General features: G+C 39.6%; 2 protein-coding genes across 3 annotated transcripts in view; both read right to left on the bottom strand.

Moving 5' to 3' along the window:
• Positions 1 to 16,283, bottom strand: part of LOC125884983 (uncharacterized) — a 49,414-nt gene extending 33,131 nt beyond the window's left edge. The window contains exons 1-9 of one of the 2 annotated variants that reach the window (XM_049570326.1): positions 16,143 to 16,283; positions 11,666 to 11,762; positions 7,535 to 7,553; positions 7,354 to 7,402; positions 2,981 to 3,103; positions 2,389 to 2,588; positions 2,206 to 2,309; positions 1,190 to 1,302; positions 628 to 1,014 (exon numbers count right to left, since the gene is read on the bottom strand). In XM_049570326.1, the coding sequence (XP_049426283.1) occupies positions 628 to 1,014; positions 1,190 to 1,302; positions 2,206 to 2,309; positions 2,389 to 2,588; positions 2,981 to 3,103; positions 7,354 to 7,402; positions 7,535 to 7,553; positions 11,666 to 11,717 (1,047 nt within the window). In that variant the 5' untranslated portion in view covers positions 11,718 to 11,762; positions 16,143 to 16,283. The remainder of the gene's footprint in view (positions 1 to 627; positions 1,015 to 1,189; positions 1,303 to 2,205; positions 2,310 to 2,388; positions 2,589 to 2,980; positions 3,104 to 7,353; positions 7,403 to 7,534; positions 7,554 to 11,665; positions 11,763 to 16,142) is intronic. The other variant, XM_049570334.1, reaches the window with a different exon arrangement.
• Positions 16,284 to 19,364: 3,081 nt separating this feature from the next.
• On the bottom strand, positions 19,365 to 23,605 carry LOC125886504 (piggyBac transposable element-derived protein 4-like). The gene is made up of 3 exons (XM_049572755.1): positions 22,805 to 23,605; positions 21,577 to 22,692; positions 19,365 to 20,040 (listed from the first exon to the last, which is right to left on the bottom strand). The coding sequence occupies exons 1-3, from the start codon at positions 22,951 to 22,953 to the stop codon at positions 19,614 to 19,616; spliced, it is 1,692 nt and encodes a 563-aa protein (XP_049428712.1). The 5' UTR covers positions 22,954 to 23,605; the 3' UTR covers positions 19,365 to 19,613.
• Positions 23,606 to 23,953: the final 348 nt, after the last annotated feature.

Below are 23,953 nucleotides of genomic sequence, written 5' to 3'. Positions count from 1 at the left end.
GCCATAACCAAATTATGTGTTCTGCATTATATCTCCTGAACTTGAGTCCATCCAACCCGTCTGTGTGAGATGGCATATTTGATGGCTCCTCAACTGCTTTTTCTCAACAGTGTCCTCCTTGGTACACTGCACTTGACAGAGCCTTGAAGGCCAAGTCTAGAATTGGTTCACAGATACTATGATTTCCTTCTCATGTCACTAAATTTACCCTTAACTTTTCACCTGAATGGTTTATGATTTTGTAAATGGTATCATTGTAATACCTAACCATCAGTACACAAGGGTAGACATCACTTTGTCTGTGTTGTCATTTTTGGTAGATATGGTGCAAATAATTCTGTTATGACAGAAAGTAAAATCTCTGCCACGGGGCGTTTTTGCAATCGCTCCATTTCTGAAAATGTTCAGGTCCCCGAACTGTAAGAGTGTACCAAGTTTCATGCTTTAATGAAAAGTGAACATTTCACCTCAAATTTGGCACATATCACCTGGACTATGATATTTGGAAGCTTTGTATGTCTCCATGAAGTTTGAAAAAATCTCAAAGATTTGAATAAAATAAATAATTTCAAATTATTCACAGTTATTTAAATTTTAAAACACTTGATCCATGCTATGTTACAGTACCTGTCCTAAGTTGTTGTGTGGGGACGGTGGTGCGTATGGGTCAAATGTGGGATGTGGAGGGTAGGTTGACGTGTATCCAGGGGGTGTCAAGTTGTAGCCGCCACCAGGGGTCGTCAAGTGGTGCCCCCCTCCAGGGGTTGTCAAGTGGTGCCCCCTTCCAGGGGTCGTCAAGTTGTAGCCCCCTCCTGGGGTCGTCCAGTTATAGCCCCCTCCAGGGCTTGTCCAGTTGTAGTCCCCTCCAGGGCTGATGGTGGGGGGATGGCCAGGGCCCCCTGTCAACAAACTGTGAAAGACCAGGCTTAGGGTGCTGTTGTCTAAACCTGCAACCTCTGGCAATAGCAGCAACTCGGCCTTCTGCTCTGGAGTCAGTAGGTGAAGAACCTCCAACTACGGGGGAGAAAAAACAATGGAGGAGAGAGGAGGAGGTTAAGACATAGAGGTAAGAGTGTGGAAAACTTAGTCTTGCACTGTGTCACATGAGCTACATAAAAACTCTGTCTCTGTGGGGTTGACTACTATTGTAAATCAAAAAAATCTTGGAGAAAAAACAATGGAAACTCACTCCACTGAAGACCACGTTGAGTGCTGAAAAGTCATTCATTCGGGCCATGACCCTGAAGGCACCAAAATTCCTCATCAACCACTCTTCACTGCTCTCCTGTGGGTTCACACAACCTATACAGAGATTACACGCACTGAGTGAACACATAATGTATGTACACAAATTCGACAAGAGCAGCAATCTTGTATAGGCCTATTGACAAATATGAAAATCTGTGTCTGTTAAAGATATTGCATATATTGTGCTGCATACAGGCTGCTGGGAACTTTAATCTACCATGGCAAATCGTTGTTTTGCAAGTCAAAAGTAAGTCTTTGCAATCGAGTCCCAACTAAGGTGCTTTTCATTCAATGTAATGGCATTTGAACCAGTAATAATATATTGGACTTATTTGTTAAAACAAGTTTGATGGGAGTTGTTGCATCTCCATCTGTAATTTTCAATCCCCATGTTTTGCATATATTTAGTTTCAGTTGACCACCACATAGTTTTTGTACATGAACAAAATTATCTTTGGTATAATTTTTTTCTAACTGGCACTCAGTAACGTAACGTTAGCTCCTTATGGTGCTCTCCTGGTTCAAACAAAGTGACTGGGGACTCAAGTGTCGACTAGCGTCGATGTTAGTTGATTCAGAAAAAGTAGGGAAATTAATTGAATGCACACAAATGTTTTGAATAAGTTAATTTTTAGGGATTGGGCTCGGGAGAAGGTATCAAGTTTTTTCAAGTCAAAAGGCTCAAGTTCAAGTCACAAGTCACTGGTTTTAAAGTTGAAGTCAAGCTGCAAGTCTTTTATGATTTTGTCAAGTTGAGTTTAGTCATATAATTCATATGTCATGTGACCCAAGCCCACACCTCTGCTTGTGGCCTTTATTGTGATGCATGGGCCTCATAATAAAGTTGTTGTTTATACTAAGTGTTGCTGTAGCTATTAAAAAAAATTTACATGCGCTATCAACTGTAAACCAATTCTAGTTAATTGTAAAGTTGAATCAAACAAATAAAAGCTTTACCAGCTACTCTGTCTCCTGACAGAAAGGGGAACATGAAGAATGTGTAGATCCACTTTTGTCTGACGGGATCCATCTCAGAATAATGGTTGCTGAGCTCCCTCACCCTGCAAGAAGAGATAAGAAGGTGAGATAGGATTTTGTGACAATGGTAACAGAAACGTGTAGACTGAGATTCAGACATACATCGTCTGGTAGGTGCGGCAGCTGAATGTCTTGGTGCTGAGGCAGGTCAGGAAGTGTTTGGTAACAGATTTCAGCAGCGGGTTTATCCTGACCTCCATCCACATCTGGACCAGGGCTTCATTCTGGAGGGGGTCTGCTTCGGGGTTAAATGCCAGCTCCCCCTGCATGCTAAGAAATGGCCCTCCTGTCATGCTGGACCTCTGTGGTTGAGGTGGTGGAGGGGTGTAAAAAAAACAAACAAACAAAAAAATAATTAAGAGGTATAAAAGAGGTATAAAAAGTCTGTTGAAATGTATTGATGTTATGTGGGTAACTGTATTTGAAATGCTTAGAATCAGCTTGTCGCCACACAGAGGAGATCTGGAGGATCTGCCATTGCTAATAATACAAGTATGCAAACACACATGACACGAATCATTCAGTAAAAGGGATAGTCTTAACAAAAGTCACCGTGGTGCTAATCTGCCATTGTCTGGAAAATCTGAGTAAGCATTACGAAATCAACTGGTCGGGTTGGTATTTGTGACAGCATTCCTTCCTTTGTGTGTCTACTGGGCAAAGTTCTTATCCAGTGGTTAACTTTTAGCCTTACCACGGAGGTGTACACATCCATCGTCGCTTCAAGCATTTCTTTCAGCCTCCGCATGTGGCCTCTCCCCGTGTCATTCAATGGCAGTCCCACACAGTGGAGAAAGTGAGAGGTCGGATCTGGCTGCTGAGAATGAAGGACAGAGGGAAAACTTCAGCAATCAGGAAAAGCTAATGTAGAGGCAACTAGAAAGCTTCTTTCAAAAAAAAAAAAAAAAAAAATCAGAGCTCACCAAACACGGAGTTAATATAAGCTGATTTTATTGGCCCAAAGTGTACAGTGGGTTTGTCAAAGCTTTTTTGGCTACAGTTGGGTGATACTTGCTGCATTGCATTGCAACAATTGCTGGAATGACATTATTAGGACTATTAAAGCTTTAAAGAGATAATTTGCCAATTTTCAACTAACTTTTCATCAAAACAGTGTGGCTAGTATGTGTAAATGAACTGTGGTAAACTTCCCTCCACCTTATCAGTGCCCAGATCTCCCTGCTCATCTCCAAGCTCAAAATCATGTCATCTGAGGGATTTAGGTTGGCTCAGGGGCTATTGCTCGAACAAGATTCTACCACTGTATTTTCGCACTGCCCGTCACCAAGGACACAAATAGTATAGTTAATTTGAGAGAGAGAGCTGCCCCTCTCTCTCCCTCTCAAACGCTGACCAACCCAGATCAAACGTTAAAGCTAGGGAGTGCTGATTAAATATAAACCAAGATTTTGTAACTGTGTTGCCTCTTTCTCACCTGAATTGTCTTCAGAAACATAGTTTAGTGCACTGTTTTGCTGTAGTACAATAATTAAAACGTACTGTTTTCTGTGTTGTAAAACGCAGGCTGAAAAAACTTAGACCAAACAGTAAAACTACGCAGTGCTTCTGTTACTGTGTTGTCGAGTTCTCGCCTCAACTATTATTCAGAAACATGTTTATTCCATCTTGTGACGGGCTCACTGCATGAACAATCTAAGGCACACTGGAGGGTTTGTGCAAAAATTAACATACCTTTATTTTACATGGCAATATAGATTAAAAAGACCAACACGTTGTGACTGACCCAACACTGACACTGACTGACACATCTTCATCATGGTCAATGTCTCCAATATTGGTATATCACTTCTTTGTTCTTGACCAATAGGCTTGCAAACTGGAGGAGAGTAATAATAATGATAATAATAATAAATTGGTTTTATATAGCGCTTTTCTAGATACTCAAAGACGCTTTACAAAAGAATACGCACAGAAACAGGCACTCAAACAAAACACTCAATCAAAGGACACTCAAACAAGACACTCAAACAAAAGGCAAATAAACAACACTATACACTACACTACAAAAGGACCACATATTAGAGAGTCATCCTCTCACTCAGCTGACCTGTGAGTTGCAATGCGTTGGTCTTTTTAATCTATATTGCCATGTAAATTAAAGGCATTTTAATTGTTTCACAAACCCTGCAGTGTGCCTTGGATTGTTTTTGTAATATCTTGTAATGGGCCCTTCACAAGATGGAATAAACACAGTACACCTGAAGAATCCAAAGAGCATCTGAATGTGACTACTACGAAGACCCAGCAGTGCTTCTACGTCCTTATTTAGCTTACCATTTTACTATAATTCGAGATCGTTTGTTACCACCCCGCAATGGGACCGCCACCCACCAGCAGGAGCTTTTATTTGTCTGGTGTGGCACATTGCATTCCGGTAGTTGGCATTGGCATGATTTAGACTTACATGGAACTGAGGTATCATCAGTGGTATTAAATACACCTGTGGTTTTTCTGCTTTTACAAGTACAAGTATCTGCTGTGAAAAACACCTTTATACAATTTCAGTGTTAAGTTTCTTTGTTCCTCTGCACTGCCGGTTCACAGAGCCTTCTGTACAGGATGTTGGCCTGAAGACACATTTTGAAACGTTAGCACTACACCTCTGATTGCCACGTTGTACTGCTTAGTAATGGTATTTACCACAGGTGAGTCTACCGTTTTGTAGTTCTGTCATGCAGTCGATGCCAGATTGTTTTGATAAACTTCGTTCAGGAGCTCAATTGGATGGTTGTAAACAATGTGAAAACTGATAATGATCCTGTTGGCATGTGATTTGGGCAGTTTTAAAGAATTCTCAGACAGTGACAGTGAAGTCACAGGCACAATGTGACTTAAAAGGTGTCATGGGAACTTTAAGGTATATGTCCTGGGGCCAAATATCATTCCTGGTCCTCTCTGAATGGATTTTACATGTTCTCAACATGATTATTCAAGTTTTTTCACACATCATATCATTCAGTCTAACAGACCAAATCCCTATGATGCAGCGTTACGAACAACAGTCACTTCCACATAGATGTCAGGCAATAGATTTGAATTGCAGAGATAAGCGAAACTTGCAAACTTGTTTACTTCTACTGTAATTTTCAGCTGTGACTGTAACGTTTAAAGATATATAGTTAAACACAGTGATCTGACCTACCTGATGTTTTTGCTGTGCTAATTTTATGTACTGTGTTGCTTTGCTGAAATTTACCGGCACAAAAGCTTAGATACATACTGCTGTGAACTGGGGCTGCAATGAAACGTATTTTAGTCACCTAAGAAAAATAAAAAAATAAATATCAGTTTTAGTGTGGGCTATCTTTGGGATATTTTCGCCGCTACACTTTACACACTAACCAATAGAGTACTAACAAGTACAATTACTATTTTTGTAAATGGAGTTTGGTGACTTTGAGATAATGGCTTCAGTTCCCCATCAGAAAGGCTGTCTGATGGCAAGGTGAAACAGCAAAAATATTCTTTAAATAACATACACTTAAACCAGGGGTCAGCAACCTTCAGAAGAGTAATTTTGACCAAAAATAATTTTAAAAATGTGGAGCAGACGGACATTAAAAATGGCTCTAAAAGAGCATTTAAAAATGTTTTGCCACAAAATGGCTCCTCTATAGAATTTCTTTAGGCCTACAACAATAACAATTTAAGCGAAAAAATAAATAACTGGTATTCATTTTCATATTATATTTTTTGTCAAAGCCACTGAGAGCCACTGGAAAAGGGCTACAGAGCTGCATATGGCTCCAGAGCCACAGGTTGCCTACCCCTGACTTAAACTGATATATATATATATATATATATATAGATGGCCCTTTTTTTTAGATGGCTAAAAACTAACCACTTGAGCAGCTGTCAGCAGTCAGCGCCCTTTCATTTTATGTATGTTGCATGGTTTTCTACCCAAAACTTCATGTAAACAAACACTGTGATTCGGTCTATACCACTGTTAGGAAAACACTTAGCAGCATTTCCCTCAACTACGACTGACAATTTCAAAGTTGCTGCCGACTATTTCTGTAAAGAGAACAATGGGGAGAAAACAATAAATTAAACTTCAAATATTCTGCTGTGAAATGATGACCTCTAGCTGCTCTGTGGACACTATAAGAGGAACTGATTTAATGTGGAAATAGACACTTTTTTACTGTAACTTTAATTATGGTAAATGTTAATTGCACAATGTAATGGCTATAAAGTAATGACACTATTTAGATTGTTTCCCACTGAGCCTCACTTTCACAACACAATTTTGTCTCCAAATGGGTACAGTCTCATGGGAAAATGAAAGCCTGATTTATGGCACAGGGAAATGTGTCAACTACTGCATAACCAAAACAGGAAGAGGATAGTCTTTTGTTTTCTCCAAGTAGCTATTGGTAGCTATCCCCCCAGATGCCAAACAGTATCAATACAAGTTCCCTACATTTACTATCCTCAGTAGTGGACATGGTGGACAGTGGAACAACCAAAGTAACTGTGGATACTGTGGTAATTGCTTTGCGACAACAGCTGCAACAATATTGCCACTTGGAAACGCCAAGTGGAAAAGCTACAAAGTTGTCTGATTCTAGTTTATGAGATGCATTTTTAAAAATATATATATATATTTTTACTAATTGCTGCCTATGTTTTATTGTTGTGGTGAAGATCTTTCCATTATAGAGTGGTGCAGGAATGAGTCAGCATTTTTGGAAGCTAGTTATGTTTCCACTTCAATATTTCAAACCATATTCACACTCATTCCCCCTTGACATGTTTTTAACTTCTTCAAAACTGTCTTATCAATTGTTGCCTCGAAAACAATTTGAGAAAATTGTCTTCAAAGATAAATAGATAACAGATCAAATCAGATCATGACGTTTGTACCTGCAGCTTTGAAGGGGGTTTGATTGTGATCTCAAATACAAATTCATCAGCATAATTGAAAAACAAACAAACAAACATGCAGAACTTGGGATTGTGTTTTGGGTTTTGGGTTAAATTTTCTTTCTTTTGTGTACGATTAGAAAAAATGCAATTACAGCATGTGACAGCTTCACTCACCTGACCACATGTTTCTCTTGAAGTGCAGGTTGCACTGTTGTTTCCATGACTGAAGAAACGAGACAAGAGTTTAGAGACAAGAGATGACGCAACATAGTTCATTACAACTAGAGCACAGTGAAATCTTTACAAATGGAAAAGAACATTTTGCTCTTTTTACATTTCAACATCCTGAGCTTACCTTTGTGCATTTGATGTCCCTGTTGGAAGAAGACAAAGTTCATTGTTAGAGATGACCCTAGAATTTGGAAGACTTATGCTAGATTTTGGACACATCAAGGACATTTTTATCATGAGACATTTTATTATTTATCATGAGATAATAATTGTTTTTAAGCTTCAACCATTGCTAGCCTACTTTAAATACAGATTTGAGTTACATGAGTAGTGATATAGAAAACAAATACAAGGCTGCATTGCATCAAAATTGAAAGCCTGAGTTTTTTTAATCCAGAGACACTGACATCAAAATTAATCACAAAAGATTTTTCAGCTGTTAAATTCCATTTTTATCTGTGCTGCTGAGTACAAACAAACATGGGATTTTCATGAGAGCGCGGTTCATGTCCCCTGTGACACCAAAAGTCGAGGCTGACTCATTGTAACCAGAGATGCTCATTTTAACTGACATACCATATCTTTTTCTATACCTACCTATATAGTGTTTGTTCCTGAACCAATGGTGTTACAGTGAAACCTAAAACTGCAACAGCTTCAGCTGAATACGCAAATGTCTATATGCAAACAACCATTTAAAGGGTTGATAATGGCCTCTGAACCAAACCTGCCGGTTATGAACAACTTAACAACAAACACATTTGGTCCTTGCAAATGTAAATGATGTAGCTACATGTGTATTTCCATAGAGTCAGGAAGTGAAATCCAATTTCCATAGACAAATGTGGAGATGCATTCTAATGCCAGGTGTGAACAGACAGACAGAGCTGTACATTTATGATCGGATCACCCAAGACGCATGTTAATAGCAGATGTCGCAGTGAAATTCAAGGAGTGTTGATTGATTCACGTTGTCAACTCATGCACTGAGTAACATAACAAGTTAACGTTCCACCTTAAAAGTCGCCGGCAGTCGACCCACTGAATTAAGTTATTTTTTCTTCGACTCCAGTTGCTGCAAACGGCAGCAAAACATTCTTTCATTTTATAGTTACAATCTACGAAACTCTACAGTGGTTACATGAGTTTCAAAACCAGCAAGAGTGACAGTCTGCTATTGACCAATCAACAGACTGCAGTGTTCACAGCTCCACCTCCTTAATACCAGATCTGTGTGCTAGGTACCCAATCAGGAGGTACGAAAGGGTTCCATTGCTACCATCCACAACTTTTCACCATGGAAACGGAAAAAAACGTAGGCTACCAAAATGAACTGAACCGTAATGTACTGCTTGGTGGCAGCTGGGCTTATGAGGCTTAAAGTCACAGATAACAATCAGTTTATGGCCTGATAATATCACAAATGGGTGAAAGATGACTTGAAATACTGAAATACATAGGGGTGCACAATAACATCGTCATCAATATAAGTCTTAAAATCAAATATCGGAATCGGCCAACGTTCTTATTTCTGCCGATATGACAAACCGATTTTTTTAAAATTGACAATGTGAACATGCACTAAACATCAGGTAAATGATAAGGCACAAGTAACAAAACAACATATCTGAAAGAGACTGCTATGAATAAAATGTACTGAACAATAACGTTAAAACAGCTGGGCCCACAAATGTTTTACTGTTAGAGTCTGTGAAAGCCTATGTAGTAAGTACTATGGAGCTCAAAGGAATGAGCCGTTACTTAGGAAACCTCACCGTCATGACCAAGGTAAATTTAGAGGTTGCTGTCTAATGAGGTCCTTCGCTGTTTTTTGTGTGTTTTTAAATCCAAATGGAGATGCGAAATATACTAACATGTCCAAAGTTGCCTCCCGCAGTGCTGTGTTGTCCTCTTGTTATGTAGCATTATGCTCTCTAGATCTGCCGACCGACGTAAACTCATTTGCTAAGCTAGCTAATGCTAGCTAGCAAGCTGAAATCCACACTAGGTATGAGCCGTTAAAGTAGCTAGCTAGATGCTAACGGGCTAAACCGTCCACACAGTTCTTCCGACACACACTTTGTCAAAACAGCACACACACTTGGTCATTCACAGTCACTGAACAAAAGCCCCAAACTCTGTATGCTCCTGTGCTTACAGTCAGTCCTTGTTCAATATTTAGTACTTTTTCCTTCTATCTGCTAGCTAGCATGGGTTGCCAGGTCTGACCATTTCTTCTTCTTCGCCCCTGTGATTGGCTGACAGCTCAACAAGCAAACTACCACCCATTCAACTTGAACTCTACTGTTTTACACATTTATTAAACCATTACAAAGCAAAACACCCATAGAAAATAAGAGGCCGTGAATTACTATTTTCATTAAAGCATTTCAAATTTTAAGGGAAACGTTCTTTATAAATGCCTATAAACCAGACAATGAAATAATATTACTACAATGCGAACACAGATAGACGGTCTTAAACCAGGGTATTACATAAGTAAATAAATGAAAATACACATTAAATCAAAGATAAACTGGGGTTCAAACATACAGATAAAGAGGTATATTCAGACAGAGGTTTCTGGGAAGAAAGTTGCATAATTTTCCATATTTTATGGATATATATCGCTATTAGTAATAGGCCAGATGAGTTGTTATATAGTTGGCATATTGGATATTGGCAAAAAAAAATCAATATTGTGCATCCCCAGAATCATATAAATGTGCTTTACTATTACTTTCTCTGTAGTCTCGCCACCAGACAATCAGAGATCTCCGCCTTCTGATAAGCAAAGCGTCTAAAGACTGACTTGTGAGTCTACTTTCTCTGAGTCAGTCCCCCACACACTGTCACTGGCTGCCATCAATATTCACCAGGGCACCAAATGTGTATAAATTCACAACTGAAAACATGCACAATTAACTCAAGTTTGAGTGGCATGTTCTAAAACTGTAGTTTCTGGCTGTTTGAAATAACTACTGAGCATTTTTTTTAAAATGAAACTTTATATTTACCACCCAGTTTAAAACATTTATATGTTTAGTAGGAACGAATGGGCTCAGTGCTACAGACAGGGTAGGGAAGTAGTGAGAGACGGACATTATTGATTTAGATTTTTTTTACTGGAATTGCTGACAATGCAAACATTTTAGAATAACACAATGTTAATCATTTAAGAAAGAAGCTACCTCTATTGTGTAGTTTTGTTATTGTCCCCAAATCCAGGCAAAAGAGCAAAACCAACAATGCATTAATCTGTCTCTCAGTACTCTCTGACTTCCATATCCTGTCTATCTAAGGGTCACAACTGTATACTTTTATTAACGAGGCTAAATAATGTCTTTATACAGCTGGACACTGAGGTTTAAACATAATGCTTTATGAGTAAATAAAGAATTTATTTATGACTATTTTCAGATGTGGACTGATACACATTTGGTGCTTGGTGAGTATATAAGACAGCAGGAAGCTGTGTGTGAGATCACTAAATCATAATGTAATGAAGGAAAACGTCATCCAGTGAAACAGTGTGGCTACTTGATATGTTTTTAATTGTTTTTGGACAATAATGGAGCTTCATGGCCCAGAGGATTATACTTTATCAGGTTTTGGATACACCTGTTAGCAGCATTGATTTGTTGTTGTTAGATATGTAGAATATTACCGGCTCTGTCCTTTAAAGGGACAATTCATCCCCAAATAAAGAATACACATTTTCCTCTTACCTGTAGTGCTATTTATCAATCTAGATTGTTTTGGTGTGAGTTGCCGAGTGTTGGAGATAATCGCCGTAGAAATGTCTGCCTTCTCTCCAATATAATGGAACTAGATGGCCCTCAGCTTGTGGTGCTTAAAGTGCCAAGAAAGAAATTTGAAATACTCAACAGCAATGTGTCTTTTCAGAAATCATGACCAGGTAACTCAAGATGATCCACAGACCTTGTTGTGAGCAGTTTAATATAGGAACTATTTTCTTTCTACCAAACTACTGCCACCAACCATATCACCGTGTGTAAGGATGAATGCATCTACTCATGGACGTAAGACTCGTGCTCCTGACAGCATGGGATTTAAACATAAATGGTATCTTTCTCAGCTGAGCTTTAACATTAGCTAGCTCAGTGGTGCTAGGTGAACTAACAGTAGTTAATCTGGGGGTGAACTGTCCCTTAAGGGTGGATTTGTCTTTTGACTGTATCCTGGTACTTACTATAGGCCTACATAAGATAAAAGACACAAAAGCAGCTCTTACCAAACCAGCTTCCCAGTAGGTAAACCAGGAGGAACAGACCGCGTGATCTCATAATGTGATGATTCTCATGGGATGAGAGGGCTTTGTGTTGAATTCGCTGGGGAGGGAATCAGAGAGAGCAGGTGACACAGTCAGTCGCGACACCAACAAGTACTAAATGACTAACAGGTGGATTAGAAGTCTGGATTATGAATGTTTATTCCAAACTAGAAATCACACAGTTCTCCTTCTTTAAGGTAAACTCAAACCCCAGGCAAAAACAGTATGTCACCAATCATCTCGGTATGAGAACTGCAAGTACAGTATGAAATATTTGATGTCATGTATACTCCTTTGGAATTGTGGCCTGTCAAAGCTTAATATATCACATTTTTTGTCAGACCATTGTTGTCCAGTCACTGTCATCACCTTTATGTGAAATTAAGCTTGGAGCCTGTGTGTTTGGTGGCAGAAAGAAAACAGGGAGTGGCTGTCAGATCATTTTCAGTCAGTAGCAGATAGTGACCTTTAACTTACCAGTACAAAGATGAAGAAACAATTGGCACATCAGTGGAAAGAATGCTGAAAGGTTACACCCTATCCATATTCAAACAATCAACACAAAGACAACAAGCATATGACACTGCTCCCAACATATATTGCGTAAGATGTTACCAGAACAAAGAATATACCCTTTTAAATCTTTTTTTTTTATACTTAAAATATTCATTACTAATAGCTACATATATGCAGTATGACAGCAGTGCTTTTAGACAAATCATGTCTCAAGAATAAGGTGTTTCTAGTTGTAAAGTAAAGAACATATTTCATGATGTAGCAATGAAGTGTAGGTGGATTATCGATCATGATGCCCTCTTGATTTTGTCACTTATAATGCCATTGAATTGACTCACACTCATTTCCAGGGGTTTACCCTACTCTTAACCAGGAGTCAAGTCTCAACCTTTACATTCAAAGCTATAATAAAAGACTTAGTGGCTTCTTGTGGACTGAAACAACACATTCTCACTTTGACCTTGTCACACCGTGTGAAGTTCTGCCTGTTACATGCATTGTCTTCTTTCAAGATACACTTCCATTTTTACAGGAAATTTACCATTAACATACAGTCTCTTTCAAAATAAACGCACTATGTTGGTACAACAATGCAAATTGACTTTTTCTTCCTTCAACAAATGGTTGGGTTTAGGAAAAAAGTACAAGGTTTGGCTTTAGAATCTTACGGGACGCGAACACCATTGGACCCATCCACCACACCTTCCGCCCATCCCACTTGGAAAGTGTTTCTCCTTGACACTGCTGGGTGCCGTTAAACTATAATGGCAACTGGGGGCTGCATATCATGCTGACGGTAAAGGACGTGATCGGATGAGATCAACCAGAGAGAGGCCGTTTAGCTTAGCTCTCCGCACAAGGGTGACAAACTGATATTACCATGTTGTTGCTTAAGTGGTCATATAGCCTGAAATAAAGCACTCCGGCTGCTGTCTTTTGTGGCTGATGTGTCTGAGTCAACCATGGTTAAAAGTTACAATGAATGTGATTACATAAATGTTCACTGGGAGTCATGTTTCTGTCCTCTCATTAGCTTGCTTAATGCCTTGCTATCTTCACCAACTAGTCATTAACTTTGTCTGTTTGCCGTTTGGTGCTGGGCTCCAAAGACCCCATAGAACTGAGGGGGACTGGCGAGTCAGGTGATAATTTTGCCACGAGTGACTCCTACATAAAGTTTTTGGATCCATTGATAATTTAAGCAATAAGCCAAGAGAGGCCATGGTTTACATTCACTTAAGAACAGCTAAGGGGCGCTGGTAGACATGACGCAGGGCGGAGGGCCTAAAACCATTGCATATTTCTGACCGTTCTGGTCCTGCAGATGATGAATGATTTGGGCTTCAGTTGGATTTTAGATGCAGCTATATGTAGAACCAGAATTTAATGATAAGACCCTCAGGTGTGCTTGGATACAGTGCCCAAGAGTGCTTCATTTTCTGAAAGTCTGCTTCTACGAACGCTTGGTGGTGGGGTGTTTTGTCGCGTCCTTCTTGGTGAAGTTTTTTTTTGCTATGACAGTAAACAGACTACACAGTCTAGTCACAGTCTGTTAACAAGCACCAGCTTTGTTTCTTGACTTTTTCAACTATTCAATTTTCTCTTGCCCACGCTTTGTCCAGCCAGTAAATCGAAATTGTACATTTTGAAACAGCGGTTAATTGGCGCAGTGATAGGCTACAGTTGCTATGCGGTCACTGCTGTGTGCTTATGGAGTATTTTACAGTGACTTCGAATGTGGCTCAACCAATCATAATCAAGGACGGGAATCATCTGTTTTACGAAGACAAATATTAATTAGTGCATTTTAATGGTTAACTTGGGACCCACCTTCGAATGAGAAGTGAGTCCCCACAATGTGACTGTGTGAGCTCCATAGCATCATTAATACAAGTACACACACACACACACACACACTCATTCACTCATGAGTTCCCTTTCAACACTCTGACCCACTGATTTCTTCCGTTAAAGCTTCATATCGTAAACATTCATCCTTGTGTCAGAGAAAGAGCTGGTGAAATGTTAAGTGTTTGTTCAGGATTATTCTTCCTCCACCCCCTTCTCTTGTAACTCTGACAGGTGAAAGACAAACACTATTTGGATTGTTTATGACTAGCTTGCCATTGCCAAAGATGGAGCTTAACAGAACTGGTGTGAAAATATTTAAACATGTCCAACAAGGCTGGTTAAATGACCTCACCCATATCCACATGTAAACATACTCTGTCTCTAAAAGGGAAATGAGAGAATCATTTCCCTTTTAATTTTTTGTATCCTTATAATGGAGGAAGATGTAAAAATTGACAAGTGACTGAACAAATTTTTACAAAATAAAATGCAGATTGACTGTTTCCACATTAAAATCACTGAAATTTTAAATGTTTTACATTTTAAATTATAAATTACAAATGCTTTGTTATTACAGGTTATCATAAATGTTAATTTACCTGAGATGGACTGATACAGCCTGCAGCCTTACACAGATGTTAAAATAATTTGTTACACAGGATTTTTCTCACTTTTACTTTGGATTAAGTTGAAATAAAATCAAGAATATAACACAAAACATGTCCCAGACTTATTGCCATTGTGATCCTTGATGTAAAGATGGCAAACAGTCAGGTGACACAATTTGACTGTATTCTTAAAATTGTAACCAAATAACAAAGACCTCTTACTCAAGTACTGTACTTACAGGTTCAGTGTGTTCGATATATTCGGATATATCGGCAGAAATTGGATATATTATGTATTAAGTATGTTTTTTTGTGTGTATAATGACCTGAAAATAAGAACTGTTGTGTTTTAGTTACCTTATAATGAGCTGTTTAAAGCTACTTCGGGACTAAAGCATTGGCAAAACACTTTTTTTAAACTTGGAGCTGCTTTATTCAGTGTTTTCACTGATTTAAATCACCAGGTTTGTTTGATTTGGAGAGACCTCTCAGATAATTCGGCTCCAGGTAACAACCTCCTGAGTGTCTACATCTTATCAGAGATAAAAGGTGAGCACACTTAAGCAGGTGCTTGGCTAATGGCCCATCTGTGACATGCTGAACAGCGTCAGAGAGACACTGATTTGTAACATTAAACAGCTTTATTTAGTGTTTTTACTGGTTTAAATTACATGGTCCATTTGTTTTGGAGAGGACAAGACCTCTGCCGATAATTCGACTCCTGGTAAAAACAATGAACACATACAGTAAGGAATTCTAACCAGGAGGAGCTTAACACTTTAAAGAAGGCATTCTGCAAAGAGGACTTTTACTTTCAATACAGTTTGATACTTTTAGTACTTTTTTGCTTTTAATAATTTTTAAAAGCAGACCTTTTAATGGTTAAGGAGTATCTCTACACTGTGGTGTTGCTACTTTATTAAAAGGTGTGAATGCTTCTTTCTCTACTGTTTTATCCTCGCTGAGAACACCAAATTAATGTCATCAACTGCAGTTACACAATTTCCTGTAATGTATTTATTCTTCTTATTCTTAAAGGTTATTTAGAAAGCCCCCTTTTAATGTGACTCATACAGGTTTGAGCACACCCTAACCCAGTTTAATGAGGCAGAACTTCTTATTCCCACTCCTCAAATCCCCGGACGATATGTCGTTGCCAGAGGTGCACACCCACAACAAAAAGGACCAGATTATGATACATTAACTGATTACTATACTGATTTTAAGCCTTATCTCCTTTCAGGTACCTGCCAGCATACACCACACGTTTAGCCAGGCTTTAAAGCTTTCTATTTACTCTTAAAAAGAGTAAATATCAGTCAACAGAAAAAGATCCATCTATGACAAGTATATGCATTACACAAAGAGGTAAGATGGATGATGGGATCTTTTCCATTGCAGTGACTGACTTGGCACAGAAATAAAATGACATGATGACATGAAATCAAAGCCAAATCTCTTACCAAATCTTGTTAGGATCCTTCAGGTGCTGTGAAGAGCTGGTGTTTAACTATCACTGTCTTCTGACACCTGAGACACAGGTGCACCAGTAATCTGCTGAAGGGTGTGTTCTCATGTGACGACGACACAGGCAATAATAGTCGACTGCTTCACACTGCACAAGGGGGCCGGGCATGGTTTGCTCTATTAATTCAACCGTGTACTGCTATTGGTTTGTTCATGTGTGTGTGTTTGTGTGTGTGTGTGTGCGTGTGTACATTTACACTCAGTTTTTCAGTATGTGAACATATGAAAACAAGTAGACACAAAGTATAAAGTTAGAACTGATCCATGTTCAGCAGTTTTTTTTTGATATATAAGCTTCTAGCTTTGTGTAATGAGAAAATTTAGACTCTGACACAACTGATTTTGCAGTGTTTAACTTAGAGAGTAGCCCGAACTGTGCAGATGAATTATTAACACAACAGTATGCATTCATTTTGAATTTTAACCAGCTTGTTGATGTCACTCTTTTTCCCTTGTCTGTGATTACACCCAACCCAGACACTAGTGTACACACCAAAATAAAGGTTGACCATAAACACTCCCACCACAGATGAAAAAAAAAAAACAGATCTCTTTCTTGGCTTTGAAGCTGACACATTTCCTCAGTGTGTCCCATGATTTATTTCAGGGCTGTCTGTCAATTTGCTTGAATGTTCAAACAAAGAAATAATGAGCAAACAATGAGAAAGAAGTCACAGCAAAGTTAAAATGTGGACTGTAAACATCAGTCTGAAGACAAGCTGCTCTGAAAACTGGTATTCATGTGTACGTGCATACACACACACACACACACACACACACGCACACCATGGCATGCACACACAGATCAAGTTAAACTGGTTTGATAATCACACGAAGCATCGGAGAAGCAGAACTCATTATGACGGGAAATGATTCATTCAGAGTGAAGGGTACAAGTGAACAGAACAACAGCAACAGGAAGCTGGTATAAGGATGCTGTGGTTAACGTAAACTGAAGTTTATTCATAATTTCAGGAAGGAGTGTTCACAAGTTTACAACCACCACAGCTACTGATACTATGTTACTGGTATTATTCACAGATCATGACAGAATCACAATACTTCAGTCAAAGGCCTGATTTATTACAACTCTTTAAAGGAATAATTCACTCACAAAAGTACTCACCCAGTGTTATGTTGAATTTGTAAAGAAAACTTTGTTAACACTTTATTTGGATTGTCTACCTGGGATAGTGTTTCAAACATTTCAACAGCTTATTAGTTGAGATTCAATGACTGACCTTTTGCTAAGCCCCTTTGTGGTGGTCCGACAAGCTGTCGCAGTAAGCATGGAGCCCACACTGTAACTAACTGCACTCCCTGAGGAAATATTATCATATTTTTGGGAAAATGAAAGAGTGATTCCAGAGAGAAGCAGACAGAGGGGTCTACAATCTGTGTTTGAAGGATATAGCAACAACAGGTTAAAAAGACAAAGATAGTTAGACGCTAACACCCCCTATCTACCCCTGTAACATACACACACACACACACACACACAGTACTGAGCATGCAACTGGATAAATGACACTTGGATTATACTGCAGGAGTTGTGTGAGAGTTTGTAAATAAATGTTTTGATTTAGTTTTACTGTGGTTAAACGTGGTCCCCTTTTTACTCCAATTCATCAAGAATGTTAGCTGTTTAAAATTCTTCATTCCCTGTGGAGATGTGAGAAGTTTTTTTTCCCCCACAGATTCAACGCAAGGTAAGGTCAGTACCTGATTTATAAATAATCATATTGCGGGTGATGTATTCCTTTAAGAATTCCTTCACAGCTTTAAGTTTTTAAGTAATTATTTGAGAATGAAACACGACGTGCTGTTTTTGAAAGAACATTGAACAACCTCTTTGTAAGTTGCACCCACGTGCCAGTGGTGTGTTACAGATGAAGCCAAACAAAAAAGTAACACTACTTAAAGCAGTCATTTGGGCATCCAGTTAAAATCTCTCTTTTTTTCAGAAGAGCAGATTACAATTTTGCAATATTGTGATATTATTTAACTAACTCAGAAAAATTATTAAAATCATGGATTGATGGGGAATGTGAGGATTCAACACAAGGCTGCTGAAATAAAAGAGATGGACAAAAAGGACAACACTGTGTGCAGTTCTTCTCCTTAAACTGAATGTGATGATGCTACCATCTTACAGTACGTCTGCCATTTCACTAACAGTGGTGTCTCCTGCCACCTCCTGTCAAATAAAGTTCTTTCATTTTACTAACCTTGAGTAAGTCTCATGTCTGTGGCACTTTAATCTGTTCACCTGTCCACAGTTTTGCTCCTTAGTCGCCGGTCGTCTCTAGCAGTCCATCTGCTCCTTTAGGTTTCCTCTTTATCTTCAACTCACTGCCAAACTTCACCTGCTTAGCTTTACTCTTCAGTAAAAACTCAAAAAAAGACAACCATCTGTCCCCTTGATTTATCTCCACGTATCTTGTACTACCCTGGTTGCTCTTGTTCTTTAGTCATCAGGCTGTATAAGTTAAATTCTCTGCAGGGAAATTAATTCTTATTATTTCTTTTTCCGAGGACATAACAGCGAATGAGTTGTACCCTGAAAACACTGTAAAACAAGTGTGTAAGTAGCACTACAATTTTCTACAAGATAGCCCTCATTTTAATATTTCTGGTTGAATTAGACTATTATGGGCATGTTAAACCTCAATAAGTAAGAATGATTTATGCCAATAGGAATTTTTATGGAAGTTATGCATCATTGTGATGAAGTACCTTGATTTTTCTGGCATTTAATTTGCTAATTTAGCCAACAAATCACAAATTATGATGTTGTTTCCATAGACAATCTTAACTGATTGTTCATAATTGATTATGTCAGGCATCCAAGATGGCAGCACGCCTTTTTGTTGGTGTTATCTTGTCCTCTCTTTATTGTGTTTAAGCTTGATATTGGGACTGCCTACTACATTTTTGCACAATGAAAGCTGTCTTGTCCTGCTTCTGTGGATCCTCGTTTCTTTCTGCAAATGGATTATTGATCATCCTCTCCATGCTGTGTTAGCCACCTGCAGGCCGTTTCACCTGTACCTGGGACTTACCAGCTGGAAAACCTAATATCATGCCTTACTTCATCAAAGTTTAAATTACCACAGAAAATGAGTATTTTACAACCGTGGTCACATACCTAGGACAGAAAGGCTACAAGTCTTAAATGCCTACCTTGGGCTCAAATCAAAGGTGCCACTTGGAGGTATCACATCCCACATCCACATTCACTGTCAGTTGCTGATACAGAGTAACCCGAGCATAAACACACTATAGTGCTTTTTCCCCTTCTTAAAAATAAACCTAGTGCATATGAAAAAGTCAAGTGATGTGGTAGAAAAACAGTTTATTAAAAGGTGTAATGAAGCTAACTATTTACACGCACATACACACACCTGTTACATGTTTTTAGCAACATGCCAGTCATTATAGCAGTCACGACCGGGAACAAAGCACAAAGGCACATCACAGGAGGGACACTTCAGCGGTGTCTTCAAATGGCACTGCCTGCACTTCAGGCGACCAGTGGTGCTGTGCCCACTGATGTGCACTGGCCTGTGATGTGCTGCCCATGGAGCGGGAGTTGGTACGGGTCTGGCTGTCGAGACAGACCCCGCCTCGGCCAGCTGCTCTGCGAGGGTCTCTCTGAACGCCTTCTGAGTGATAAGCTTCTCTCCTTTACTTTTTGCTATGTCTTTGTGGAGGAGGAAGGCGTTCACAACTGCGATGTCCATGAACTGATAAAAGAACGTCTTATACCACGTTTGAGTCTTGTGGAGGACTTTCCCTGTCAGGCCGTCAGAGGGGTCCACTCCACCCATGAACCTGAAGGGACAGGAAAAAAACACAACACTAAGGAAAATGTAACAAAACATAAATAAATCAAGAACGCCGATCATTACATTCAAAACAAAATCACCGGCACCACTCAAACCCAACTCTCAGACCTTTACAGTCATGCAGTGAAAAGAAAGACAGTCATCACTAAGGACTCTTCACTCCCTCTTCACCAGTCTTCTCACCTACTCCCATCAGGCAGCATTCAGAGTACCTCTGGTTAAAAAAGAACTTAGAGAAATGTTTTTATTCCTACTTTAACATCTATTTTAAACAAGGCCAAATAGACTGTCACTACTTTTTAAATGCAGCATTGCACACCTTCTCTTACTTATTTATGAAACTGTTTGTGTTTTAAAGGTCCAGTGTGTAGGATTTAGTAGCATCTAGCACTAATGTTTCAGAGCTGAAACTTCACATCAGAAAATGGCTGATGTGAAGATGCAAAAACATGGAAACGCGAATGGCCCTGTGTACAGCCAGCGTTTGATGGTGCACTCTTTTTGCTCCAGGAAGTCGGCATTTCCAACTATCAACACGTCTGTGTTGTTTGTGTCTCATACACACAGTCCTGTCCAGCTTCTATCGGTGGACATGTTGCTACAGGTTTGGTTGTGCAAAATATCACAAAACGCTTTGCTGTCAACAGCGAACCTGGCTAAAAGTGGTGCTGCTAACAACATCTTGGTTTCTCTGACTGCATAGGTAAATCATAGGTAAATGGAATGCAGCATGATTTTGCAGTTCTGGGCTACTGTAGAGCAACATGGTGGACTGCATGGAAGAGGACCCACTCTTCCATGCAGTCCACCATGGATGTATAGAGAGACCTGGATACAGCATCAGAGGTGGGACCCAGTTCATTCCTAAAGAGGTGCATGAAGCCAAAATCAATTAACTGCAGCTTATTAAATTGCTCTGATGATTGGCGCTACTTGCACATCATTGGGCCCCTACAGCAGGCACACTTGAGACTTCTACTGACGAGCCGGCTACTTCCGGTTTAGAGCTCCACTAACTTCAATGGGGATGAACTGAGTAAATCTAGCTGCTCTTCTAAACCCTACAAATATTATTAGATTCACTGGATTAAATGATAGTGACACAAGTCATTTTGGGGGGTTGTGATGCTCAAAAAATGTACCCACTGACTTACAGGTATCTTTTCCCTAATGTAAGTCTATAGGAAAAAGTCTTTGTGGGCCCAGTGTCATCATGTGACAGGCTTGGGAGCTGTAATTCCACTGTTATGCCACTACAACAATGGGCCCCAAAGCCCGGGGCACTTCTTGGGGGTCTGTCCACTCTCTGTGTAGATATAAATGATTAATTCTTGTTTTTAGGTGTTTATAAACTGATGAAAACATATTTATGAATACAATACAAAATTTCTGCCAATAGATGACCCTTAATCTTACACTGTGGACCTTTATGACAATTTTCGATCAATCATTATGTGATAGATTTAAGTGTATTGAATGTTGAACTTCAAAGGGCATAAAATATTGTTGGATATATACGTACTGGTTATACTCCTTCACAACTGGTGGGACTGGGATGTCCTTTGAGGTCCATTGCCCATCTGCACCTTTGACCCTTCTTGGCATTGTGTCCTTCGAATGGGCCGTGTGGAGGGTTGAACACAGGGAGACGTCCCCAGCGTCTCGCCACTGGACAAAGAGCAAGGAGTCCTTTCTGATCCAGCGGATGCTGCCGCGGGGAGATTTTGCATCTAGGCTGTTATTCTTTGTTTTGGGGAAGCCAGGTCTGTTCACTCGGATGGTTCCACACGCCCAGATGTTCCTCTTGAGGAGGTCACGGAAAAGTGTGGGACTTGTGTAAAAGTTATCAACAAAGAGCTTGTAGCCGGTGCCCAGCATCTGTATGTTGATTAGCTCCATCACAGACTCATAACCAAGCCCCTTGCTGCTGGTTCCCTTCAGCTTTCCCTCATAGATAAATAAGTCCCATGTGTAACCACTGGATGAGTCTGTCAGAACAAAGAGTTTATGTCCCCAGCGAGTAGGCTTATTTTTCATATATTGCTTGAGTCCATTGCGGGCTTTGGAGGCAACCGTTTTCTCACAAATGGAAACTTCCTGGGCAGGGTGATAGTTCCTTCTGCAGGCGCTCCTCATCTCCTCGTATAATGGCTTTATTTTGCAAAGGCGATCAAAGGCTGCTGTGCCTCTCTTTTCCTTATTAGCAGCATCCTGTGCCAAGCTGCTGAGGTGAAGGGACCTGCTGATGGCGAGGAACTTCTTACCAGTCATTACCCGTCTAGGAAATGGTAATTCATACAGTTTCCCCACTCGCCAGTAGTCAGCAAATCCAGAGCATTTTACCACACTCATGTAGACGACCAAAGCCATGAATGAATACATGTCCTTCAGTGTCAGGTCAGTCCACGGTATGAAAGGGGATGCATGACTGGAGCAAAACTCATTGGTGTTATTAACGATTGTCTGTAAAACAGAATCAGTGAAGAAGAGTTGGAAGAGCTGCAAGGGTGTGCAGGTGGCTGGAATTGTGAACTGTGGTCCTGGTGGCCGGGCGGGTCTGAAGGTGGGCTGCCGGGGTGTGATGTCTGGATCATTCATATCACTCCACCTCCATCCTCCCAACGGCTCAGCAGCCTCACTGCAGGAAACATGTGGGGAAAGGTAATCAATACAATGTGTACTGATGATTCAAACTGAAGCTTATTTATGTAGAATACAAAGTAAAACAAATAATAGCACAAAATACTTACTTGTCGGGGAAGTCTTCTCCCTCTACACTAACATCCACGCTCCAGCTGTCCGATAATTCGTCCTCAGACTCATCCTCGCTTTTAGGCACAATACTTTCGTCAATCAATCCTTGAAGCGTATTTATTATATTATCAAGTCGCCTCGCCATTATTCACCCCAGACGTCCCTAAAAATGTAAAAACGCCACACGTTTTACCTTTAACCCACGGACGCAGACTACACCAGAAGTGGGTATGTTGCTTGCCTGCTTCTTCTTCCGCCTCCGCTTCTTCTTCGTCTGATGTTTAATGGCAGTTGGCAGCTTTTAGGCGCATTACTGCCACCTTCTGGTTGGAGTCCTGACAGGAACGCCTACATTACAGCCTCCTGAGACCTGAACTTTTTTTGGTGTGCATTTTAAAATTTTCCTAGCTATTTGAGATTAGTAGGAGCTGAAAAATGTTAAAACAAATGAATATTGTCAACAATAATAAATAAATAAAGTCACAATATTCTCAAACAAGACAACAATTAAGTCCCAATGTCCTTCAACGAGCTTCTGTGCAACTTCTGAGAAACTTCTTTTTTTGTCCCCTTGATGGTGCTGTGTGATTATTTTCAGTTCAGAGCAAAAATGAACATAGGAGTATTTTTAGATCAAGTTAATAAATAAAAATATTTTGGTATGTTGAAACCACAAAACTGATTGATATCAGTGTGTTAACTGTGAGAGTTGAGGGGAAAAATCAACATAGGATAGTAGCATAGTATAGGGTATTTTGAGTGGCAATATTGTACTGATACACAAATGCCAAGTATCAATTTTTGTTATTATTATAAAAATTATTAATACAGCAAATACAAATTAAATAATTGCTTTTCCAGTCCACTAGTGACATTTTGCCACAAGGAAAAAAGATTGAAGTGAGAAGAACAAACTGTATCTTCTTTGATAAAACAAAGTTTTCCTTTGTGGATATAATTTGCAGTCAAGAAAAGGCAATCAATTTGCCATATATTGTCTTTAGCTTTTAAAGAATTTCTTAGCCCAACAGCCATTTATTTAGGCTTTTACGAGTTGTCTCTTCTTTCAGTCTGTGGCTTCTGCTCTTGTTTCTCAAAGCCGCTCCCTTGTCTCTCCACTAATACTGAAACTATCTTCTTCCTCT

This window comes from Epinephelus fuscoguttatus, linkage group LG3 (assembly GCF_011397635.1).
Source record: "Epinephelus fuscoguttatus linkage group LG3, E.fuscoguttatus.final_Chr_v1".
Lineage (NCBI taxonomy): Eukaryota > Metazoa > Chordata > Actinopteri > Perciformes > Serranidae > Epinephelus > Epinephelus fuscoguttatus.
The sequence above is the reverse complement of the archived record's forward strand: the minus strand, read 5'-3'. Positions and strand labels throughout refer to the sequence as shown.